Source organism: Lachancea lanzarotensis, scaffold LALA0S09 (assembly GCF_000938715.1).
Source record: "Lachancea lanzarotensis genome assembly LALA0, scaffold LALA0S09, whole genome shotgun sequence".
Taxonomy (NCBI): Eukaryota; Fungi; Ascomycota; class Saccharomycetes; order Saccharomycetales; family Saccharomycetaceae; genus Lachancea; species Lachancea lanzarotensis.
The window spans coordinates 52,927-71,212 of NW_019212887.1; the positions used below are offsets into that span (position 1 = coordinate 52,927).

Consider the following 18,286-nt stretch of genomic DNA (forward strand, 5'->3'; position numbering starts at 1 on the left):
CATTCAGGTCTTTGAATGGTGAATTGGTGGTGTGTATTCATACAGTTTGTCTAGGTTGCGGTATTATAGAACTATTTTGGATGTTTTTAAGGTGTAAATCGGAAAATGCGTCAGACTGTAACGAAATGATATTTGGCATTTAACATTGTTTGGACTGGTTTGATGCAGCCATTGCGAGTACAAATATGAGTGTGAAATGTGGACCAGCCGAAGAGGCTAAATTTTTGATCAGCAAGGTTAGTTGTACAATCTTGACAAAGCTGGCCGTGATGTAATATCTGCGTAGAAAAATAGTAATTCAAAAGGACTCTCTTTTTGAGATATGTTTTCGACAGCTTCTAGTATAACAATAATACCTTCGCGTTTGCAACTGGGGGACCAACACTCATGCAGATGGTATTGAGGATGTCAGATCACTTTATACTCATTCCGTCGCTTTAACATGCAACATGAGCATCATAACCAAAAATTATCCCAAATAAAGCTTAACTTACAATTGCCCCAGTTTCAATCCACATAATGGCCACCAGGCGCGGTAATGGCGCCATGGAATGCTTTTAGCCTTCAGATCACTTTGTACATTAATGTCACTGAATTAACAATTTACCAAACTTTCCCACTGACAACAACGACAATCCCTCCACAGACAACAATCTCGGTTCGATCTTGGATCGATTTCTCCGTATTACAGTGACCTTGACCCAGATATCCAATTTCCTTTCTTCTATCTAGATTTTCCTCCGCAACGCTGTTCAACCTGGAAAAATTGTCGTTAATATTAGATATGATCTGAAATATGCCATCCAAGCAACGAACAATTAGCTTGAACGATTAGTTTTGGTATGCTTGACACTCTAGCACTAGTTTTCATTTCATTCTGCTTTTTTTTGAGCCAAGCCCTCGCTAGAAAGCCAAAGAGCTAGGTTCTTTCACTCAAACTAAGACCACCGAAATGGCAAATAAACTTCCAACTCTAACTGACATTCCCAAAGCAATTCAAGTCGCGATAGATGCTCGAGGTATCCGCATTTATGCCGATCTTATCCGTGCTGATCTTTCAACATATCACCAAACACGGGTGCACTACATATTATGGAGCCCTTCAAAAGATTCAGATATGGTCAAGGCTTTACCCTTGTGATTGTCATCTATCCAGCGACCTCGAGCGTTCAAAGACCAATCACTGGATTATAGAGAGATTCCGAGCGTCCAAGTAGCTATACAATACAAGCAGATCGAGATTTCCCTTTTTTCTTAGAGGTTTTCGTACGCAGTTTTCACTTGACCAATGTCTGACCTAGGAATTGTTAAAGAAATGTCCCATGAGGGCGAAAGTCCTGAACCTTTTGATAGAGATGACCATCTTGGAACAGCGACTCTGAAATTGGATAAGCTGGGCCTAAGAGATGCAACCCACGACGATGAAGATGACCATACCCAAGGTGAGCCTACCAACTTTTCGTTTCACGAAAACAAGTCACTATTTGACCAAGATAGCAAAAGAGCGGCACTGCAACATTTAATGCAGCAATCAGCATCAAGTCCTGTGAATGCCTCGCCAACAGCAGGAAGAAGGCTTTCTGTATCGGCCCAAAGCTCGATCCCTGAGCCTCCATCACTGAAGTTCGAACAGGACCGTGCCCGTCATGTTTCTGCAAGCTACAAGATGGGAATGGTTTTCGACGAGGACCAACAGCTTTCAGATGTGCCATCTGCTGAGCTCGTGGACCTCTATTCTAAGGTACAAGACTGTCGTAAACTCAGAACCAAGTATCAAACACTCTCAATGCAGCAAAACGCACAGCAAAACCCAAAAAATCAAACCGGCTGGAAAATTTATCCTCCGCCTCCCAAGCCTACCTACAACGCCGAGACCAAGACCGTGAAGCAAGTGGACAATCGACCAGACGTTGAGGTCTTCGATTTTGCAAAGATTAACGTTCCTGGCGAAGATCAAGACTGGGACTTCAGTATTAATGACGATGACGTTTTCGTTGTGTCATCAGTACAAGATGCAGCAACTTCTTTGTCCGAGGTCCCTTCATTACGCCAGTATTACAAAGATTTGGACTCCCTAGTGACAATATCCTCTGATGGACCCGCCAAGTCTTTTGCTTTCAGAAGGCTGCAGTACCTCGAAGCTCGATGGAATTTGTATTCCTTGCTGAATGAATACCAAGAAACCTCTGTCTCCAAAAAAAATCCACATAGAGATTTCTACAACGTGCGTAAGGTCGACACTCACGTTCACCATTCAGCATGTATGAACCAAAAACATTTGCTTCGCTTTATCAAGTACAAGCTGAGACATTCAGGCGATGAAAAAGTTATCCATAGAGACGGTAAGGTATTGACTTTGGATCAAGTGTTCGAGTCCTTAGATCTATCTGGATATGATCTATCGATCGATACACTCGACATGCATGCCCACAAGGACACCTTTCATAGATTCGACAAGTTCAATCTGAAGTACAATCCAATAGGGGAATCTCGTTTGAGAGAAATCTTTTTGAAAACCGATAACTATATCAAAGGAACTTACCTTGCTGATATTACCAAGCAGGTCATCTCTGATCTGGAAAACTCAAAATACCAGATGTGCGAATACCGGATTTCGATTTATGGCCGCTCCATTGAAGAATGGGACAATTTGGCTGCTTGGGTCATTGATAACAAAGTTATTTCCCATAATGTGAGATGGTTAGTACAAGTCCCTAGACTATACGATATTTACAAGAAGACTGGTCTAGTGGCAAACTTCCATGACATTACCAAAAATCTTTTTCAACCGTTGTTTGAGGTCACCAAAAACCCACAAAGCCATCCTAAACTGCACGCGTTTCTCCAAAGGGTCATTGGATTCGATTCAGTTGATGATGAATCAAAAGTTGATCGTCGCTTCCATCAAAAATATCCTAAACCTTCTTTGTGGGATGCTCCTCAAAATCCACCATACTCTTACTACCTGTACTACCTATATTCGAGCATGGCATCTTTGAATCAATGGAGAGCTAAACGTGGATTTAATACCTTTGTTCTGAGACCTCACTGTGGTGAAGCTGGCGATCCCGAGCACTTAATCTCCGCCTATCTATTGGCCCAAGGTATCTCCCACGGTATTTTGCTGCGTAAAGTACCTTTTGTCCAGTACTTGTATTACTTGGATCAAGTCGGGGTTGCGATGTCGCCATTATCTAACAATGCGTTGTTCCTGACCTATGATAAAAACCCACTTCCCTACTATTTTAAGAGAGGGCTAAATGTGTCTTTGTCCACAGATGATCCACTTCAATTTTCTTACACCAGAGAGCCTTTGATTGAGGAATACTCAGTTGCCGCTCAAATTTACAAATTGTCAAATGTTGACATGTGTGAGTTGGCTAGAAACTCAGTTTTACAAAGCGGGTGGGAGTCCCAAATCAAGCGCCATTGGATCGGGAAAGACTTTGAGAAGGGTGGCATCCATGGGAACGATGTAGAAAAGACCAATGTCCCGGACATTAGAATTAATTATCGCCACGAGACGCTCTGTACCGAACTTGAGCTTGTTGAACACTATGCACAGTTCAAGACACAATGATAGTAAGTTAATGCAAATAATAACTATTCAACCATTTTGTAAAATAAAGTACAGTTCAAGCACCATCGAACTTTTCCCTCAAGAAACCGATTCCGCTGTTTTGTCGCCGAACGCTCTGAATGTTAGTGAAAAGTCTGCGTTTGAGATTCTGTCTTGCAGAAGCTGCAATAATGAATCGGAAGGTTCTTCCTTGTAAGAAAGTAGAACATCGTCATATTCTAATGTATGGGGATGGTGTTTTCTAATGCTTGTGCCCATTGGGAGGAACCACGTATACACATTTGGACCCATGAACTCCTTCAAATTGCTGAATGCGTTATGTTTATTCCAGTAGTCTTGGGCGTCGAGAGCTCTGAATTCAAAAACATAACGTAGTCCATTCGCAGGGTTGAGGTAGCAAATCCAATTTTTCTTTGCCTTCGACCTGCGGTTAGTGGCTATTACCTCCAGAGACGTTTTATTGACTGTCATGTAATAGATATGGGCAGAGCTCAACGGTCCAACCATTAGTGTCGCCATACAACACAACGCCATAGTGATGAGGATATTAGGGTTAACGCGTGGAATTCTGTCGCGAGATCTTATTATGCCTGGTAGATAGCTGGCAGTTGAAGCTATTACGTATATGCAAAATACCCAGAAATACAGTGCGAACTGCACAAACAAGCGGTAGTTTTTCCGCCCTACCACAGTGCCTATCCAAAAGCAATAATGATCAAACCTCGGTATGCAATAGCCCAGTGCTGCAGAGTGATGCGTGCGATTAGCCTTGATGCTTTGACAAGTACTGCACCACAAAGGATAACCCTGAGGATCACACTGGTACAGTGTTGGTGGTCTAATCGTCGTCTGCTGAATTGTTCCAATATCAGTCTTTTTCCCAGTCATATTACTGTCATCTTCATCATCATCATTATCATCATCTTCAGCGTCATTGGGCCCGATGTCAGGAAATAATCGGAATGGTAAAATTTTGGGCTGCTTTCCTGGGCCCACAGCGACGATTTGTACCCACAACACTATCAAGAGAGCGGTTAGTACCACCTCACCACACATAAGTCCCACGGCAACAGATTTCTGGCTAAAGTTCAAATATATTTCGTTATAGCACAATTCATAACAGTAACTCCAGCTGGCGTACGAAAGTAATGCAAAAACTACTACTGGAGCCCAAGCCCTGAACCACCAATACTGATCTAGCCGCATCTGTTCCTGTTGGCGACTGACCAAACGACAGTGAGTCCAGTGACTCGCTTTTTGAGTTGATAAATGATTCGGGGTTTTCGATTATTCATCGAAATAACTGTCAAGCATTGTCAATTTATAAACTCATCTTAAGCTCATCATCGACTTTATTTCAAGTTTAGAAATCCAAATTGAACACTTCTTTTTGAGACAAACAAGACAGTACACAGGCTTGGTGCAGGTTCTAAACTAGAACAAGCACGTTCTACAGCTTTTGAGCTTTCTAACGATACCAGATTTGAGCTAAAGTTATCATGGTAGTAGATGACGATGAGAAGAAAGACATGTGTCCGATCTGTAAGACGGATCGGTACCTGTCGCCCGATATGAAGTTCTTGGTGAATCCAGAGTGTTATCATAAGATTTGCGAGTCGTGCGTCGACCGTATATTCAGTCTGGGACCGGCCCAGTGTCCATATGAAGGCTGTGATAAGATCCTAAGAAAGAACAAGTTCAAGACGCAGGTTTTCGACGATGTCAACGTGGAGAAAGAGGTGGATATCAGGAAAAGGGTGTTCAACGTTTTTAACAAGACGATAGACGATTTTGACGGGGATCTTTTGGCTCACAACAAGTATCTCGAAGAAGTGGAGGACATCGTTTACAACCTGGATAATGGGATCGACGTAGCAAGTACGGAGGAAAAACTGCGCACATACGAGGAACTCAACAAACAGCTGATCATGGCAAATATAAAGCGGAATCGCCAAGACCTGGACAGTTTTGAACAGCGACAAAAGTTCGAAAAGGAGATGAAATTGAAGAAAAGACAATTGGAACGGCAGATCGAAGAAGAAGAGCTAGCCAACCGAGAATGGGCCCGTAAAGAGATCGTGAACCAGCTGTCATCGGCAGAGAGCCCAGAAGACGTGATAGCGCACGTTAAGAAGACAGTGAAGCTGAAAAAATCGTCTGCAAGACGTAAATTGGAAGACCTCAACAAAGTGCTTAAAAATAATCCCTACATGACGGTATCTAATGGGCTGATGAAGAAAAAAGATACAGTGCCTTTCACACCGTTCAATGGCGATCGCGATCTCAACAAACGGTACGTGCTTGTGGAGTCTCAGTACGACGATCCCTTCATCAAATCGTTGCAAACCAAGAAAGAGTACATTGCCTCAGGATTCCGGGCGGATCTCGTGTACGATCGCATGTTGACCGAGGCGTTCATGGGATTGGGCTGCATCATTTCTGAGGAAATGCAGCTGAGCAGTGTTTCCGGTTGAAAAAATAGAAACAAATTTTCTTCAATTCACAGCCCTCGCAACTGAATTGCATTGACCAACGCCTGGGAAAGCTCGCGAGGCGTGAGCAGCGAGTAGTCGCCTTTCAGTTTATAATTCTGCATCGAGTATCATTAGGTTAGTAAATAGGAAACTCATTTTTCATTCATAGATTGTTTTCACTCACTTTTTTGATGGCATCCCAACTCACGGTTGCTTTCAAGTTCTCATCTGAGAGTTCCTCCTCTCGGCCCTCGATCTGTTCTTTAAACACGCCTTCTAACACATTCTGTTCTGATTTCTCAACCACCATCAAGCACACAATATTCTTCGTATCTTCTTTGATGCCAAATCGTCTAAAAGCTTCCGCAATGTTTGACGTGGGCGACAATGATAGTATACACTCGGAATTCAAGTTCTTGGTTCGCAATCTATTGTACTTACTTTCAATCAAAGCCTTGTATACTGCACAGAAGAGCTGCTCTAAACTTAAGATTGTCGATGCGTCTATCATTGCAAAAGGTAAAACAGCAACCTGTGCCAGAAGCGCTTTCATATTTTCAACATCTGTGAAAAGAGTTGCGTGAATGTCGAAGGAATCGAACTGCGGAATCGAATAGCTCAGCATTCTGGATGAGTTGAGTTGTTTTGCTGGTCATTGATGGAAAATAATAATTGCAGATGTATTATGGAACTCATCTCATCTCATCTCATCTCTATATATGCCTACCTTAAGTGTGAACGTTTAAGTACATGAAGGGCATGAATTATGGATGAGTCGACATCGATTTGGAATCAAGAAGCTAGCAAGCGAGATGACAGCGAGATTTTGGAGAAAAACGAGCCTTTTGAAGACACAATTGAGGAATTTAAGGTAAGCGATGAGGCTGTAGAGTTGATAAATATAGCACTTCCTGGGAAGAATGATGAGAACTTGAAAGCTCAAAATGAGCCTACGACGCTTTATCAACTACTTGACACAGCACCACATGGCAGGAAAGTCATGAATGATCTTTTCGCTCGCTCCACTGGCAATGCAAGCATTTTCCAGCATTACCGTAAAAGCTCCATCCATCGAAATTTGGTGAAAGTTGTTGATAGATGGATTGTGGAAAGAGAAGAATATGGTGGGGACACAACTGGATCGCGTGCGGCATCGCGTGGAGATTATTCTTCGACTATCTTCGCCTGGAGCTCCGCGAACAGGGAAAAGAATATACCCTTGGCTTCTACGGCGCATGCAAAAGACAATCGACCACAACGTTCTTTGAACCAAATACTTCAAAAACATGCTCATTCGGGAATTCGTGATTTTTTGGTCCAACGACGTGAACTGGAGCGACAACGGGAAATTGAAAACCTTGCCAGTACCACGAGTATGCCTGTGACTCCCGGCACGTTCAAAGTTGATCCTTTACTGAAACTAGAACCCCAAGCCCTTCCAAGACCAAGTAAAAAGAAGTCCGAATCCGAAAAGCAGCGACGGAAGACCACCAAACAAAAGAACAGGTTGAGCAACCTATTTTTTTGGAAAGGTTCTTCTTCTACAAAGAAACAAACACGCGACGAAAAGCAAACTACGAACGAACCTGTATCTACCACAGCAGCTTCTGATTTTGCAGGCCTCACACACTCTACGGTAGAAGGTGATCAACCATTTTCAGAAACCTCTGCAGATGCATCCGTTGACGTCAGTGATTCTGCGTTTGGCGAATTTGAATCAGGATCAGCGTCAGCATCGGGTACAATTGATGAAAGTGCTGATACAGCGCCACCGACAGAGGCTAGTCCTCGCATGTCAGCAAACTTGGTGATGGAATCTTTTACACCACTTCAACCCAAGAGAAGAACCTAGTCTGAACGTCATAGTCATAGTAAAATTAACATAACTCGCATAGTACACATATGTACCGATAAATAAATTAAGAGCCCCACATTCGATTTTTCGTCAGTTTCGTTTGCCAAAAGTTAACGGCCTATTGCCTGGAAAAGACGTATGACCTCGGCCCTTTGCCGGTTTGTACTGAAATTCAAGAGACTGCTGGCCTGTATTGTGTAAATTCAAATTATTTGGATTGAAAAAAGGCGGTTTTGTCGTTGCTTGATCTTGCCTTAGCACCTCCTCATAAGAAGGCGGCTCTGTAGGTATTCCAGTCTGTTTCTGACCCATGATCAAGCCATTCCAGTACTTCTGCTTGTTCATCGCATGGAAGTTAAGCCATGTATGTATCCTTTATAGCGTCGCAATATATAGTGAACTCCGACTAGCACAGTTCTATCACATGAAAGTCACACCTTTGTAGTTGTGCTCAGGCCAGTTTTTGGACGTAGTTTGCAAGCAGGACGAGAATGAAACTCTGTCAAATGGGACTGGAAACTAGCTCAAATCGTGTTCCGGGCGGGCTCTTGCCCCGGAAATGTTCGTTCCGTCACAAGGTCAATTGAGTTCTAGTAGGGGACATATGATGAGCAAAAAACAACCTTAGAGACTAGTGCCCCGCGAAAACATGCCAGGGATGTTGAAGTAAGATCTGAGGTATTCCGACATGGGATACTCAGATCATTGAAGAAGGTGTCGCACTGTCCGACGTCGTAATAGTACAAAGTGATATAAATGATGAAAGCTCTCAGCCCGAGAGAGAAAGACAGAAGGATAGAGCGAGAAAGAGAGAGAAGAGATAAAGAGACTGATTAGGCTGATTTCATACATTCTTACGTTGTATAATTGTCAGTAGCCCATTTCTCTGCTCAACCATTGTCCAAAACATATCATCACAAACGAAAACTCTACCTATATATCAAAATTTATTAACACCAATTCATGCTTCTGAGTAGACATAAATCAGATTCTAACCAGTTTGATCAAACAGTATCTAGTTTCAAGAGCGTCATTCAATACCCACCGCGATGATTCCAAACGGACGGCCCGCTATGAAATCCTTAGGGAACCCCGTGCTACAATTTGTGCGTGGCAAAAGGACGAAAAGCAAGGGAACTTTGTCGCCAGCTTTACAAAGAGCTGTAACCCAGCTCAGCGTCATGTCGGCTGGCAGGAAACAGCCCAGGATGCTCAAACTTTCGCGGGAAGACCTCGTTAAACACCAGACGATCCAAAACTGCTGGGCTTTGTACCAGAAAGAATTGCGTGAAAACCGCAACACTCAGCTAAGACTGCAATACAAAAGCACCGAGCAGGCGATGCAGCTACTGGAACAGCTGGATCCAGAGCTATTCGAGGCCGCTAATGCATCGGAGGCCGGCAAGCGGTTCCCGCTCGAAATGAGGGTGCCCACAGAGTACCCTCCCAACAAGATATGGCATTACAACCACAAGACCAAGGAAGACTGAAAAAAAAGCTATTCGGGGGTTGTCGAGGCTGTGCCAAAAAAGTACAAGGCGTTACGGAAGCCTAAACCTATCCTGTAAATTAGTACCAAAAAGTTACGACTTATGGCCTGTAAATATCACATCGCCTCACTCAAACCGAAATCTCCTAGGCTGGTGCAGTGAGGTATCAACTAATGAACATCAAACTGTTGTTGCTCACATTAAATACGTATTCGGGTTTCAACGAATCAACCGGTCTCGAGCAGATCCGTACACAATGACACATACCTAGCATCTTCTATCCTACCCACAAGTGTTTACCCTCAAGAATGAACTCATCGACCTGCGCTTTGGCGACTAGAATAGCGTCAGGCTTGTAGTTGGTGCATTTGGTATGATTAGCACGCTCTTAATCCTGATTGGGGGCTGGTATGCGTGTTCTATAACGCTGTCCATCTACAACAAATGGATGTTCGATCCAGAACTTGGGTTAAGCGTACCGTATCCTATTTTAGTGACGTCTTTCCACCAATGGTTGCTGTTAGCGATTTCCTGGGCGTACTTGAAGGTAAATAGAATTGAATCAGCGGGAAATGTCGGTTCAGATGAAAATTCGTGGAGGTTTTTTTGGAGGTATATCGTCCCAACAGCGCTTGCGTCTGCTGGAGACATCGGGTTCAGTAATGTGTCTTTCAAATTTGTGGCTCTGTCTGTTTACACAATTGTGAAATCCTCAAGCATAGCATTTGTGCTCTTATTCGGATGTCTATTCAAAACTGAAAAGTTCCGTTGGAGACTGATGGCCATTGTGCTGGTAATGTTCATCGGCGTAGCCATGATGATATACGAGCCCGACACGGGTAGCCATAAATCCAGCAGCGACCATGCGGTGCTGGGGGTTCTAGCAGTGCTCGCGAGTAGCGCTCTTTCGGGCCTACGTTGGGTGTACACGCAACTGATCTTGACGAAAGGGGATTCATCGTCATTGCAGGCCGACAATGGCAAAAAGAAGAGTCCCGTTGAGACCATCTACCGCGTGGCTCCAGTTATGGGTTTAGCTCTGCTGGTTAGCTCCTTGGTCATTGAAAGACCGTTTCCCGACATTTTCCGCTCGCATTTGTTTTTGATCGACGAGAAGGCAAACGTTGCTTCCATAGCAAGAGGGATAGTACTTCTTGGATTTCCAGGAGCCCTAGTATTTCTCATGACCTTGTGTGAGTTTGGTATTCTGCAGCGTGCCCACGTACTCACACTTTCCGTCGCGGGGGTCGTCAAAGAGCTTCTCACGATTGCAGCCAGCATGCTAATCCTGCGCGAAAAGCTTGTCGGCTTCCGCAATTGGCTTGGAATGACTATCATACTCCTAGACGTATTCTACTACAATGCATTTCGCTACCATGAAAGAAGAAACACTGCAGTTCCTTCGGACGACCAGGAATTTAACGCTTTTATTCCAGAATTTGAGTTGCAGCATAGAGAACAGGATTTGCAGCATACAGAACAAGAGTCTCCAGCTATCAACAGAATCAATCGATAATACAAAGCCAACGACCAGATATCTATCTGTCTGTCAAAACTTGTACTGACAAACCTAATATTTCACCTTTCCGCGTACTTAATGCTTCGAATCGGAGGTAAGTGTCCCGTTCCAATTTCGAAGGCGTGCAATGAGAAAGTTATGGACATGCAAACAAGAGATGTCTGCTCTGAAACTTCAAGCGACGACGCGAAGCTTTTCTATGTCGATGCAACGACAGCGACACAATCGTATTGTGTGATCTCTAAAATTTTCATTTTACAATATTAGGAGAAACCTGAACTAAAACCAATGCCAACTCTCTCCACAATAAATAGACCAAAAACGAACCACAAAGTACTGTTCACGAACCAGACGAAGCTGCTATGCCACTCGCTTCGCTGCTCTACTTGACACCTTTGCGGATTTTGAAGAGTGTGGCTGGAAAAATCGAGTGGGTGCTTAAAAACCTGGTCAACTTTTTAGTTGCTACTGACATCAGGAAAGACATAACAAACAAGGACACTAGAAAGGAGAAAGAAGCCAATGCGGACGGTTTCAAGAGTAAACCCAAGGCTGTTGGAGCTGCAAGAGCCCTTTTTCCAGCGGTGAACAATGTTGATGACTCGCTGGACGGCACAACGGGTCCTGTTCCGTGTTCACTGGACCTTTCAAGACTTCAAAAACCACTGTCAATGGTTAAGACATCTGACGGTCACTTTGAATGGCGGCTGACTGAAGGTTCGATGGGTTTGGACGAAACTGAGCATGCCATGTGTGAAGAATCGGTTTCTCCAGGAAGTAGTACTACTACACCGAAATCGATGGAAGCTGACAAAGGCCCTGTGGCGTCTTCGGAATCCAGAAGGTTTGTGTGTCATCTTTGTCACGCAGAGTTCCACATGAGGGGTTACTTAACCCGTCATCTCAAGAAACATGCCGTGGAAAAGGCGTACAGATGTCCATTTTACAATAGCACTCTACCGAAGGAACAGCGTTGTCACAGACATGGTGGATTCAGCAGAAGAGACACGTTCAAGACACATTTGAGGTCTCGGCACTTTATATTTCCCAAGGGAGTCAAAAGTAAGGACAGACCCAAGAGCTTTGGTGTTTGTGCACATTGTAATGCTTTTTTCGAAAATACTGAAGATTGGATTACAAACCATGTTGAGTCCGGGGAGTGTAAGGGATTGCCCGAAGGCTTCAAAGTCACAGAGAAAGCTGCTCGCAAGTCGGGCAAACTGAAGAAGATCATTACTGCTGATGGGAAGTCGAGGTTTATATCCACCAGTCAGACTTTGGTGGACCAAAAACTTACAGACCACAAGACTTGTGCTGAAAGTGGAGAGGTCTGTACGGATGAATCCGGCACTCCCGAGAATATGGGTTCAGTACAGTCTGTCACGTCGACAAGTAACGAGCGCAAATTAAACTTGAGGTATGAAGATATGATCTGGGACGCAGCGGTTCCCTTCGGAAAGAGCAAGAATCCTGACACGAAAAGTCCTGGATTCTCTACAGGTTCTAGCCCTGCCGTCGCAGGACACCAGCTGAGCGCTGCGTCCAGTTATGCATTGAATTTTTTCACTCCACCTAAATCCACACCATTGGACGAAGGCTACCTCTCTGTAGACCCTTCCCCTACTGATGATGCGGGCTTGGAAACCGTAAAATCCGCATCTTCGGCATCATCTCGTGTGTCATTTAGCGAAACCCAGGAAAAGGCGTCTGGAATGCAGGTCAATCCGCGTGACGACAACGCTGATGCGTATTTCCAATTTCCGCTGGATTTCGATCAGTGTCCGATGAGCTTTACGATTTCCGAACCACAGCAAAAGGGGTTCAAGTATGTCGACTCTGTGGATATTCAAACCTCACGACTGTGCGATTCTTTGGATAAACAGATGGAGGCTTCTGCCCTGAACGATAAAAATCTGCGAGAAAATCAGCAATATTTGAATTTGTACAACCACACTTTCAACTCTCATCTGTGAGCAAGGCGGTATCGCACAAAATATCCACCGCTAATATCGACTTTGAGGCAACGCCTCTATTTAATGCATAGTCTGACGGGCAGACACTATTTCAATTCCTGGTTTCGTTTCGTTCCGTTTGTTTCGTGACGCTTCGTATCCTTTTTATCTTTATTTCAACATAGGTTTCTGTAATTCAATTACATCGGTGTAACAAAAGCTTCAAGAGTTTTCCGGAGGTGTTTATATTCCGGCATTGTTCTTACGGACTGGTCGCCTATGTTTAAATAGTCAGATGTTCTTTTAATGGGTCTAAATTAGACTAAAAGTTGATGAGATGAGCTATCATAAATGCCCAAAACACAACGACAATCCAAAAAATAAAGGTTAGGATCCTGTCTCTTGCCGTCGAACTCCTTTCATTTGACTGATCTCAGGTAGCGGAGCGTAGCAAGTTACGCCAGGTTCATGGTTTTACGATGTCTGCGGAACAGGAAGAGCTAAACTTGAGCGAGCTGGTAGGGAACTTGTTGGCAGCGCACAACGAGGATGAGCTTCCTTCACAGCTTGAACAAGGACACACGGAAAATATAGGTGACATCCCAGATCTGTCGGAACATTCTCAAACAAATGGGGAGTTTGACGATGAGGATTTGGCCGCAGTTGTAGCACAAGCCATTGGCGGGATGGAAGGACGTGGTACAGAGGAAGCGGACGATTTAGAAGCAGTACAGCATGATGGAAGAGTTCAAGAAGAAACTGGAAATGCTGGTAATAAAGAAGAAGAATGGGCTCAAATTTTACAACAGGGTCTGTTGCAGGAAAGTCAACTCAATGCACCTGAACACATTCAAGGAGAAGACGAAGAAGAAGAAGAAGGAGAACAAGCAATAAACGTGGCTGGCTCTGAACATCTGGATAATGAGGACGAGGCACTCCGAAGAGCCATTCTAGAGTCTCTACAAGGCTTCAACGTCACAGAAAGTCAGCCTGTACCTCCAACACATACCCACGAACCGTCGAAAGTCGCTCACAAGACGAAAGACAAGGAGAAAACCAGCCGAAAGGACAAGAATAAAGATAAGAAGGCCAAGAAGAGCGACAAAGCTTCGTCAAGTAAGAAAAAAGCAGCTAAAAAGAAGAAGGAATCTTCCAAGAAGACTGATAAAGAGCTTTCTAAACGTGCTTCAACTGCGCCTAAAAAGACCGTCCCAGAAATTAGTGATGGTGACTTACTAAATTTCGAAGATGTCATAAAAGGATTCATGGAACAAGCAGGCGATGAAACGCTGCCACAGACGGAAAGTAGTTCCCGAGATGATTTAGGTGCTTCTGAGGGACTCAGCGGCGTGACAGATGCAGAGACACGCTCTCTTGTTGAGAATACTCTACGGGCTTTTGAAAACGAGCTACTTTTTGGCTCAAAACCTGCCACAAGTAAGAAGTCCACGAGCCACAGCAGGAACAAGCCTAGGGTCACCACAGCAGCACCTGCCCCACGCAAACCATATGAAGGTATTCAACCAATTGTTCAAACTCTGCCGCTAAGCAAGCCCAAAAAGACCAAAGCAGGCGATCATTCCAAGAAGAAAAAAACCCCGAAGAAGAACAGTAAAGAAAGTGAGTACAATGAGGACGATTTTTCAAAGGCCTTGGCAGATATGGTCAATCAGGTCGTGAACACAACACTTTCAGACTTTCAACCGTCCATACGACCACCCTCGGGAGCCAAAAATCTAGCGGCACCAAGCTTAGAAGTGCCGACTGAAGCATCTCCCTCACGGCCCGTCGATCTGCTTGCCACCAGAAAGCCTTCTATCTCTGAAAAGAATCCTTCGCGGAGTGATGACATACGCAAGGATTCTGGCAATGAGTCCTTGTCGAAAGAACGCCGGCCATCAGATGAACGGAAAGGTGTACTTGACCGGTTTTCTATGCATGAAGACGCCGATCAATCTCATGACCATGCATCCGACCTCTCTCAAGTCTCTGAGAGAGTCTTCCAGGCGAATAATTTAGAGGACATACCCGGGGACTCGTTACTGTCTTTTCCTGATGCAAAGCTGGCATCTGCGCCTCTTGACTCTGTTGAGCATAATGACGGTTTTGATATAAACCAAATAATGCAGAATGCTATGGCAATGGCGTTTCATGGTCAAGTCGAGCAACAATTAAGCCAATCCGATCTCAATGGCTTCAATAGGCAACTACAAGGATATGATGTCTCCGGTTTCATGGATGGCTCTCGCACATCCACAAAGGGCAAGAAAAAGTCTTCTAAGAAGAAGAATAGTGGAGAAAAGAAGGCCAAAACCAAGTCTGCCAAAAAGAAAAAGTCATTGGACCAAAGCGATCTAGGACGTCCTGCTTCGATGGAAGGTGGAAGCGTTATGGATTTCAACGACTACAAGGTGAAACCTGCGAGAGGAGAAATCACAACTTCCACCGGTTCAGACGTGAAGTCCAACAAGCCCAAACTTCCTCATAAGAAAAAGATATCCACTCAAGAACTCAGTGCCGCGCTTCAAGCCACGGGTGGATCCATACCCGGCTTACTAGATGATCTACCGAAGGCATTAAATATGAAGGGATCTAAGAACTTTGGTAAACTTAAAAAGGCGCTCACTCCACAGCCGATCTCTGATAAATTCTGGAGGAAGAAATACAAAACGGCGGTAACAGAGGCTGCTGCCAAAGCGAGGCGACAAAGAATGGACAGGAATAAGGCAAATCGCAGGAGGCTAAAAGAGGTTCGACATGTAAGGCGCCAGGAAAGACACAAGAAACGAGAGGAGGAGCGATCAAATGAGGAAAGGGAGAGGAAGGAGCTGGAAATTCTTGTGGCTCGTGGACCACCCTACCCACCAAATTTACGACTAACGAAAAAAGGTGTTCCAAAAAAGCCGTATCGCTGGTACACAAGAGACGAAATGAAATCGAAAAATTCTGCGATCTCTGCTGAAGCTATGCGCGCGTGGAGAAGTCGGGCGAAAGCATTGAGACATTCGAGCCGAAAGTCGGCACTAGTCACTCGTCCTAAGAAGGTAACCATTGCCGATCACACCTCCGATAAGATCATCCAGGAAAGCGATGATAGGGCAAAGACCTTAGTCGAAGAATCTGCTGTGCCCATTCCCATCATCAAACTTCAGTCGATGGAAGAAGCTCTTTCTTCAGAATTGCCTTTAGGTTTAGGCGGAAAATCTCTCAAAGAACGCGACGAATCAACCGGCAGACGTGAAAAGAAAAAAGACAACATCAGTTATGAGTCAGTTCGTAGCTCGAAAACCGTCGTTCACCGAGAGAAGATTGCTCTACATCCGCCGTGGGTCATTCCAGAACGCCCTCCGCTTGCTTTACCTATAGCACGCAGGAAAAAAAAGGGCAAAGTGAGAATTTCTGGGAGTTCAAAAAGCACGAAGTCTTCACGTCGTGACGGTAACAGGCTTGGCGCGCCCTCCTTTATTGCTGGCAATAAGATAGTTCCTTCCTCATTGTTCCCCATAATAAACACGTTGAAAGCCGCAGCGAGAGCTAAAGCAGCAGCAGGTGCTACTCCTGAAGAAGCTAGTAGGCACTTGGGTGCGATGCTACGTAATGCAAGACTCACAATAGCTCAAGTTCTTGCTCGGGCTAGGGGTCGTGGAGCGCGAGACTATGGCAGCATCAAGACACTGGATGATGTGAAATCATATCAAAGTAAGTTAGATCACAACAAGAGCAAGAAGACACCATTTTTCACTCTAGGCAGTATCAAAGCTATCACGGAACAAAACGAAGACACCGTGGGGACTCGTATTGATGATGGTTCTCCCAGAGCAGTTCAGTGTGAAGACAAAAGTCTCATGTCAAAGGAGCCGCTAATAAGTAAAGTCGCGGGCGACAAAGAAATCAGAGAATCAGCTTCTATCCCAGCACCGAATTTGGAAGATGACAGAAAAGAAGACAGTAGCTCTCAAATAACTTCAGACGCAACGAAGTTGCCTCGCAAGTCTACCGACGAGGATACCAGATATTCTTCCTCACTGCTAAATGAGGACAAACCTAAAACTTTAGAGATGAGCCCAGGCACCAGTAGGGATCAAGCACTTTCCAAGAGCCGTGTAGATTATTCCCATGATCCGGAGATCAAACAGGAAGTTAGCGAACCGCCTCTCAAAAAGGTAAAGAGTTCTCAGGTTGTTAAGTTGGAAGAAATCGAGCCTCTATTGATAGACGAAAGAGGCGCTTTGTCGAAGGATGCAATAACACCACCACCAGCAGGAGACGACCTACCGCCTGAGGTTAAAGCAGAACTGGCACGCGCTATCAATGATATCGTCAATCCTCCGGAAAAGTCGCGTAAAAAATACACCCGAAGAACAACCCCGGTCTTGAACCTTGAGGGGTTGGTCCCTCCAACGTCGTTGATTTCGAAAATAAAGCCGGAAGGCATGGACGATGCTTTGAGGCACGGAAAACTCTCGAACAGCTCACTGACACATGATAATCTAAGGCCACTGAGTCCACTCATTATTAAAGCCGAAGCCCGGACCAAGACGCCGATGCCTTCTAAGCCTGCTTTCGAGATCAAGCACAAATTCGATATACCCACTAAGAACATCGAAGGGCAACCAATGCCACTCATTCCAATTTTGAAAAGGGCCAAGAACCTTTTAACCACGGATGACCTGACAAAGCTCAAGAAGGCCATGACAAATGAGAGGAAGCGCAAATGGCGGGAAGTCAACGCCACCAAAAACAAAGATCATGACTTGCGAGCTCGGCTGAAAAAGAGGGCCAACGCGCTGTTCGGTAGTCTGGAGTCGACTCCCAAAACCAGCTGGTTCAATCAGGAATACTCCAAGCGCTCGCTCAAGATCGAAGTGGAGACTGATGAGAAGACGAAGCTGCCGACTCAAGAGCTCTCAACAAGCATAACAGATCATGAAGTTTTAAACATGATTGTCTGCTTGTTGGATAAGGAAGATGTCGCTCGTGCTATCGAGAATCAGATAAAAACTGAGGCCAGTAAGGTGGGGCCTGATCGCAAAGGATCAAAGAAAAAGGTGAGAGCCCCCTCAAAAGTGAAGAAAGTTGAGGCAGTTCCTCTAAATCGAAGGGAATCCACTCAAACGCTTGCTGAAAACTCAGTGAATGAGACTAAAAAAGACTCTGTGCTTTCTCAAGACGGAGCCTCCTCCCACTCTCAACCAAGTACGAGAATTGCGACCACAGTCGATCCGGTTGAATCTATCGATCCAGTCTTTTCGCAAATGGCCAAAAGAAACCGATCTGAAGAGGAGACTGACTCTTTCAATGGTCTCAAGCGCGCCAAGAGTGATGACTATTCGAAGAGTGAACCCCTCAAAAGACCTGCTTATATAGATTTGGGTGGGCCGGATTGAGGTGCCGTTTGTCTCATCTACTTGACGAA

At 44.7% G+C, this 18,286-nt stretch overlaps 9 protein-coding genes across 9 annotated transcripts; 7 read left to right on the plus strand and 2 right to left on the minus strand.

Annotated features, from left to right (window-relative positions):
- Positions 1 to 1,288: 1,288 nt before the first annotated feature.
- Positions 1,289 to 3,580, plus strand: AMD1 (LALA0S09e00628g1_1; the record flags this gene model as incomplete). Its single annotated transcript, XM_022770591.1, has 1 exon — positions 1,289 to 3,580. One exon carries the CDS (start codon positions 1,289 to 1,291, stop codon positions 3,578 to 3,580), a length of 2,292 nt encoding a protein of 763 aa, XP_022629916.1.
- Positions 3,581 to 3,658: 78 nt separating this feature from the next.
- On the minus strand, positions 3,659 to 4,786 carry PFA5 (LALA0S09e00650g1_1; the record flags this gene model as incomplete). The annotated part of the gene is made up of 1 exon (XM_022770592.1): positions 3,659 to 4,786. One exon carries the CDS (start codon positions 4,784 to 4,786, stop codon positions 3,659 to 3,661), a length of 1,128 nt encoding a protein of 375 aa, XP_022629917.1.
- A 293-nt stretch (positions 4,787 to 5,079) lies between these two features.
- TFB3 (LALA0S09e00672g1_1) lies at positions 5,080 to 6,054 on the plus strand (the record flags this gene model as incomplete). Its single annotated transcript, XM_022770593.1, has 1 exon — positions 5,080 to 6,054. One exon carries the CDS (start codon positions 5,080 to 5,082, stop codon positions 6,052 to 6,054), a length of 975 nt encoding a protein of 324 aa, XP_022629918.1.
- Positions 6,055 to 6,217: 163 nt separating this feature from the next.
- CGI121 (LALA0S09e00694g1_1) lies at positions 6,218 to 6,679 on the minus strand (the record flags this gene model as incomplete). Its single annotated transcript, XM_022770594.1, has 1 exon — positions 6,218 to 6,679. One exon carries the CDS (start codon positions 6,677 to 6,679, stop codon positions 6,218 to 6,220), a length of 462 nt encoding a protein of 153 aa, XP_022629919.1.
- A 141-nt stretch (positions 6,680 to 6,820) lies between these two features.
- Positions 6,821 to 7,906, plus strand: LFT1 (LALA0S09e00716g1_1; the record flags this gene model as incomplete). The annotated part of the gene is made up of 1 exon (XM_022770595.1): positions 6,821 to 7,906. One exon carries the CDS (start codon positions 6,821 to 6,823, stop codon positions 7,904 to 7,906), a length of 1,086 nt encoding a protein of 361 aa, XP_022629920.1.
- Positions 7,907 to 8,219: 313 nt separating this feature from the next.
- On the plus strand, positions 8,220 to 9,399 carry MRPL28 (LALA0S09e00738g1_1; the record flags this gene model as incomplete). The annotated part of the gene is made up of 2 exons (XM_022770596.1): positions 8,220 to 8,273; positions 8,929 to 9,399. The coding sequence occupies 2 exons, from the start codon at positions 8,220 to 8,222 to the stop codon at positions 9,397 to 9,399; spliced, it is 525 nt and encodes a 174-aa protein (XP_022629921.1).
- Positions 9,400 to 9,772: 373 nt separating this feature from the next.
- YMD8 (LALA0S09e00760g1_1) lies at positions 9,773 to 10,915 on the plus strand (the record flags this gene model as incomplete). The annotated part of the gene is made up of 1 exon (XM_022770597.1): positions 9,773 to 10,915. The coding sequence occupies one exon, from the start codon at positions 9,773 to 9,775 to the stop codon at positions 10,913 to 10,915; it is 1,143 nt and encodes a 380-aa protein (XP_022629922.1).
- A 365-nt stretch (positions 10,916 to 11,280) lies between these two features.
- Positions 11,281 to 12,891, plus strand: STP1 (LALA0S09e00782g1_1; the record flags this gene model as incomplete). Its single annotated transcript, XM_022770598.1, has 1 exon — positions 11,281 to 12,891. The coding sequence occupies one exon, from the start codon at positions 11,281 to 11,283 to the stop codon at positions 12,889 to 12,891; it is 1,611 nt and encodes a 536-aa protein (XP_022629923.1).
- Positions 12,892 to 13,349: 458 nt separating this feature from the next.
- On the plus strand, positions 13,350 to 18,257 carry SPP41 (LALA0S09e00804g1_1; the record flags this gene model as incomplete). Its single annotated transcript, XM_022770600.1, has 1 exon — positions 13,350 to 18,257. The coding sequence occupies one exon, from the start codon at positions 13,350 to 13,352 to the stop codon at positions 18,255 to 18,257; it is 4,908 nt and encodes a 1,635-aa protein (XP_022629924.1).
- Positions 18,258 to 18,286: the final 29 nt, after the last annotated feature.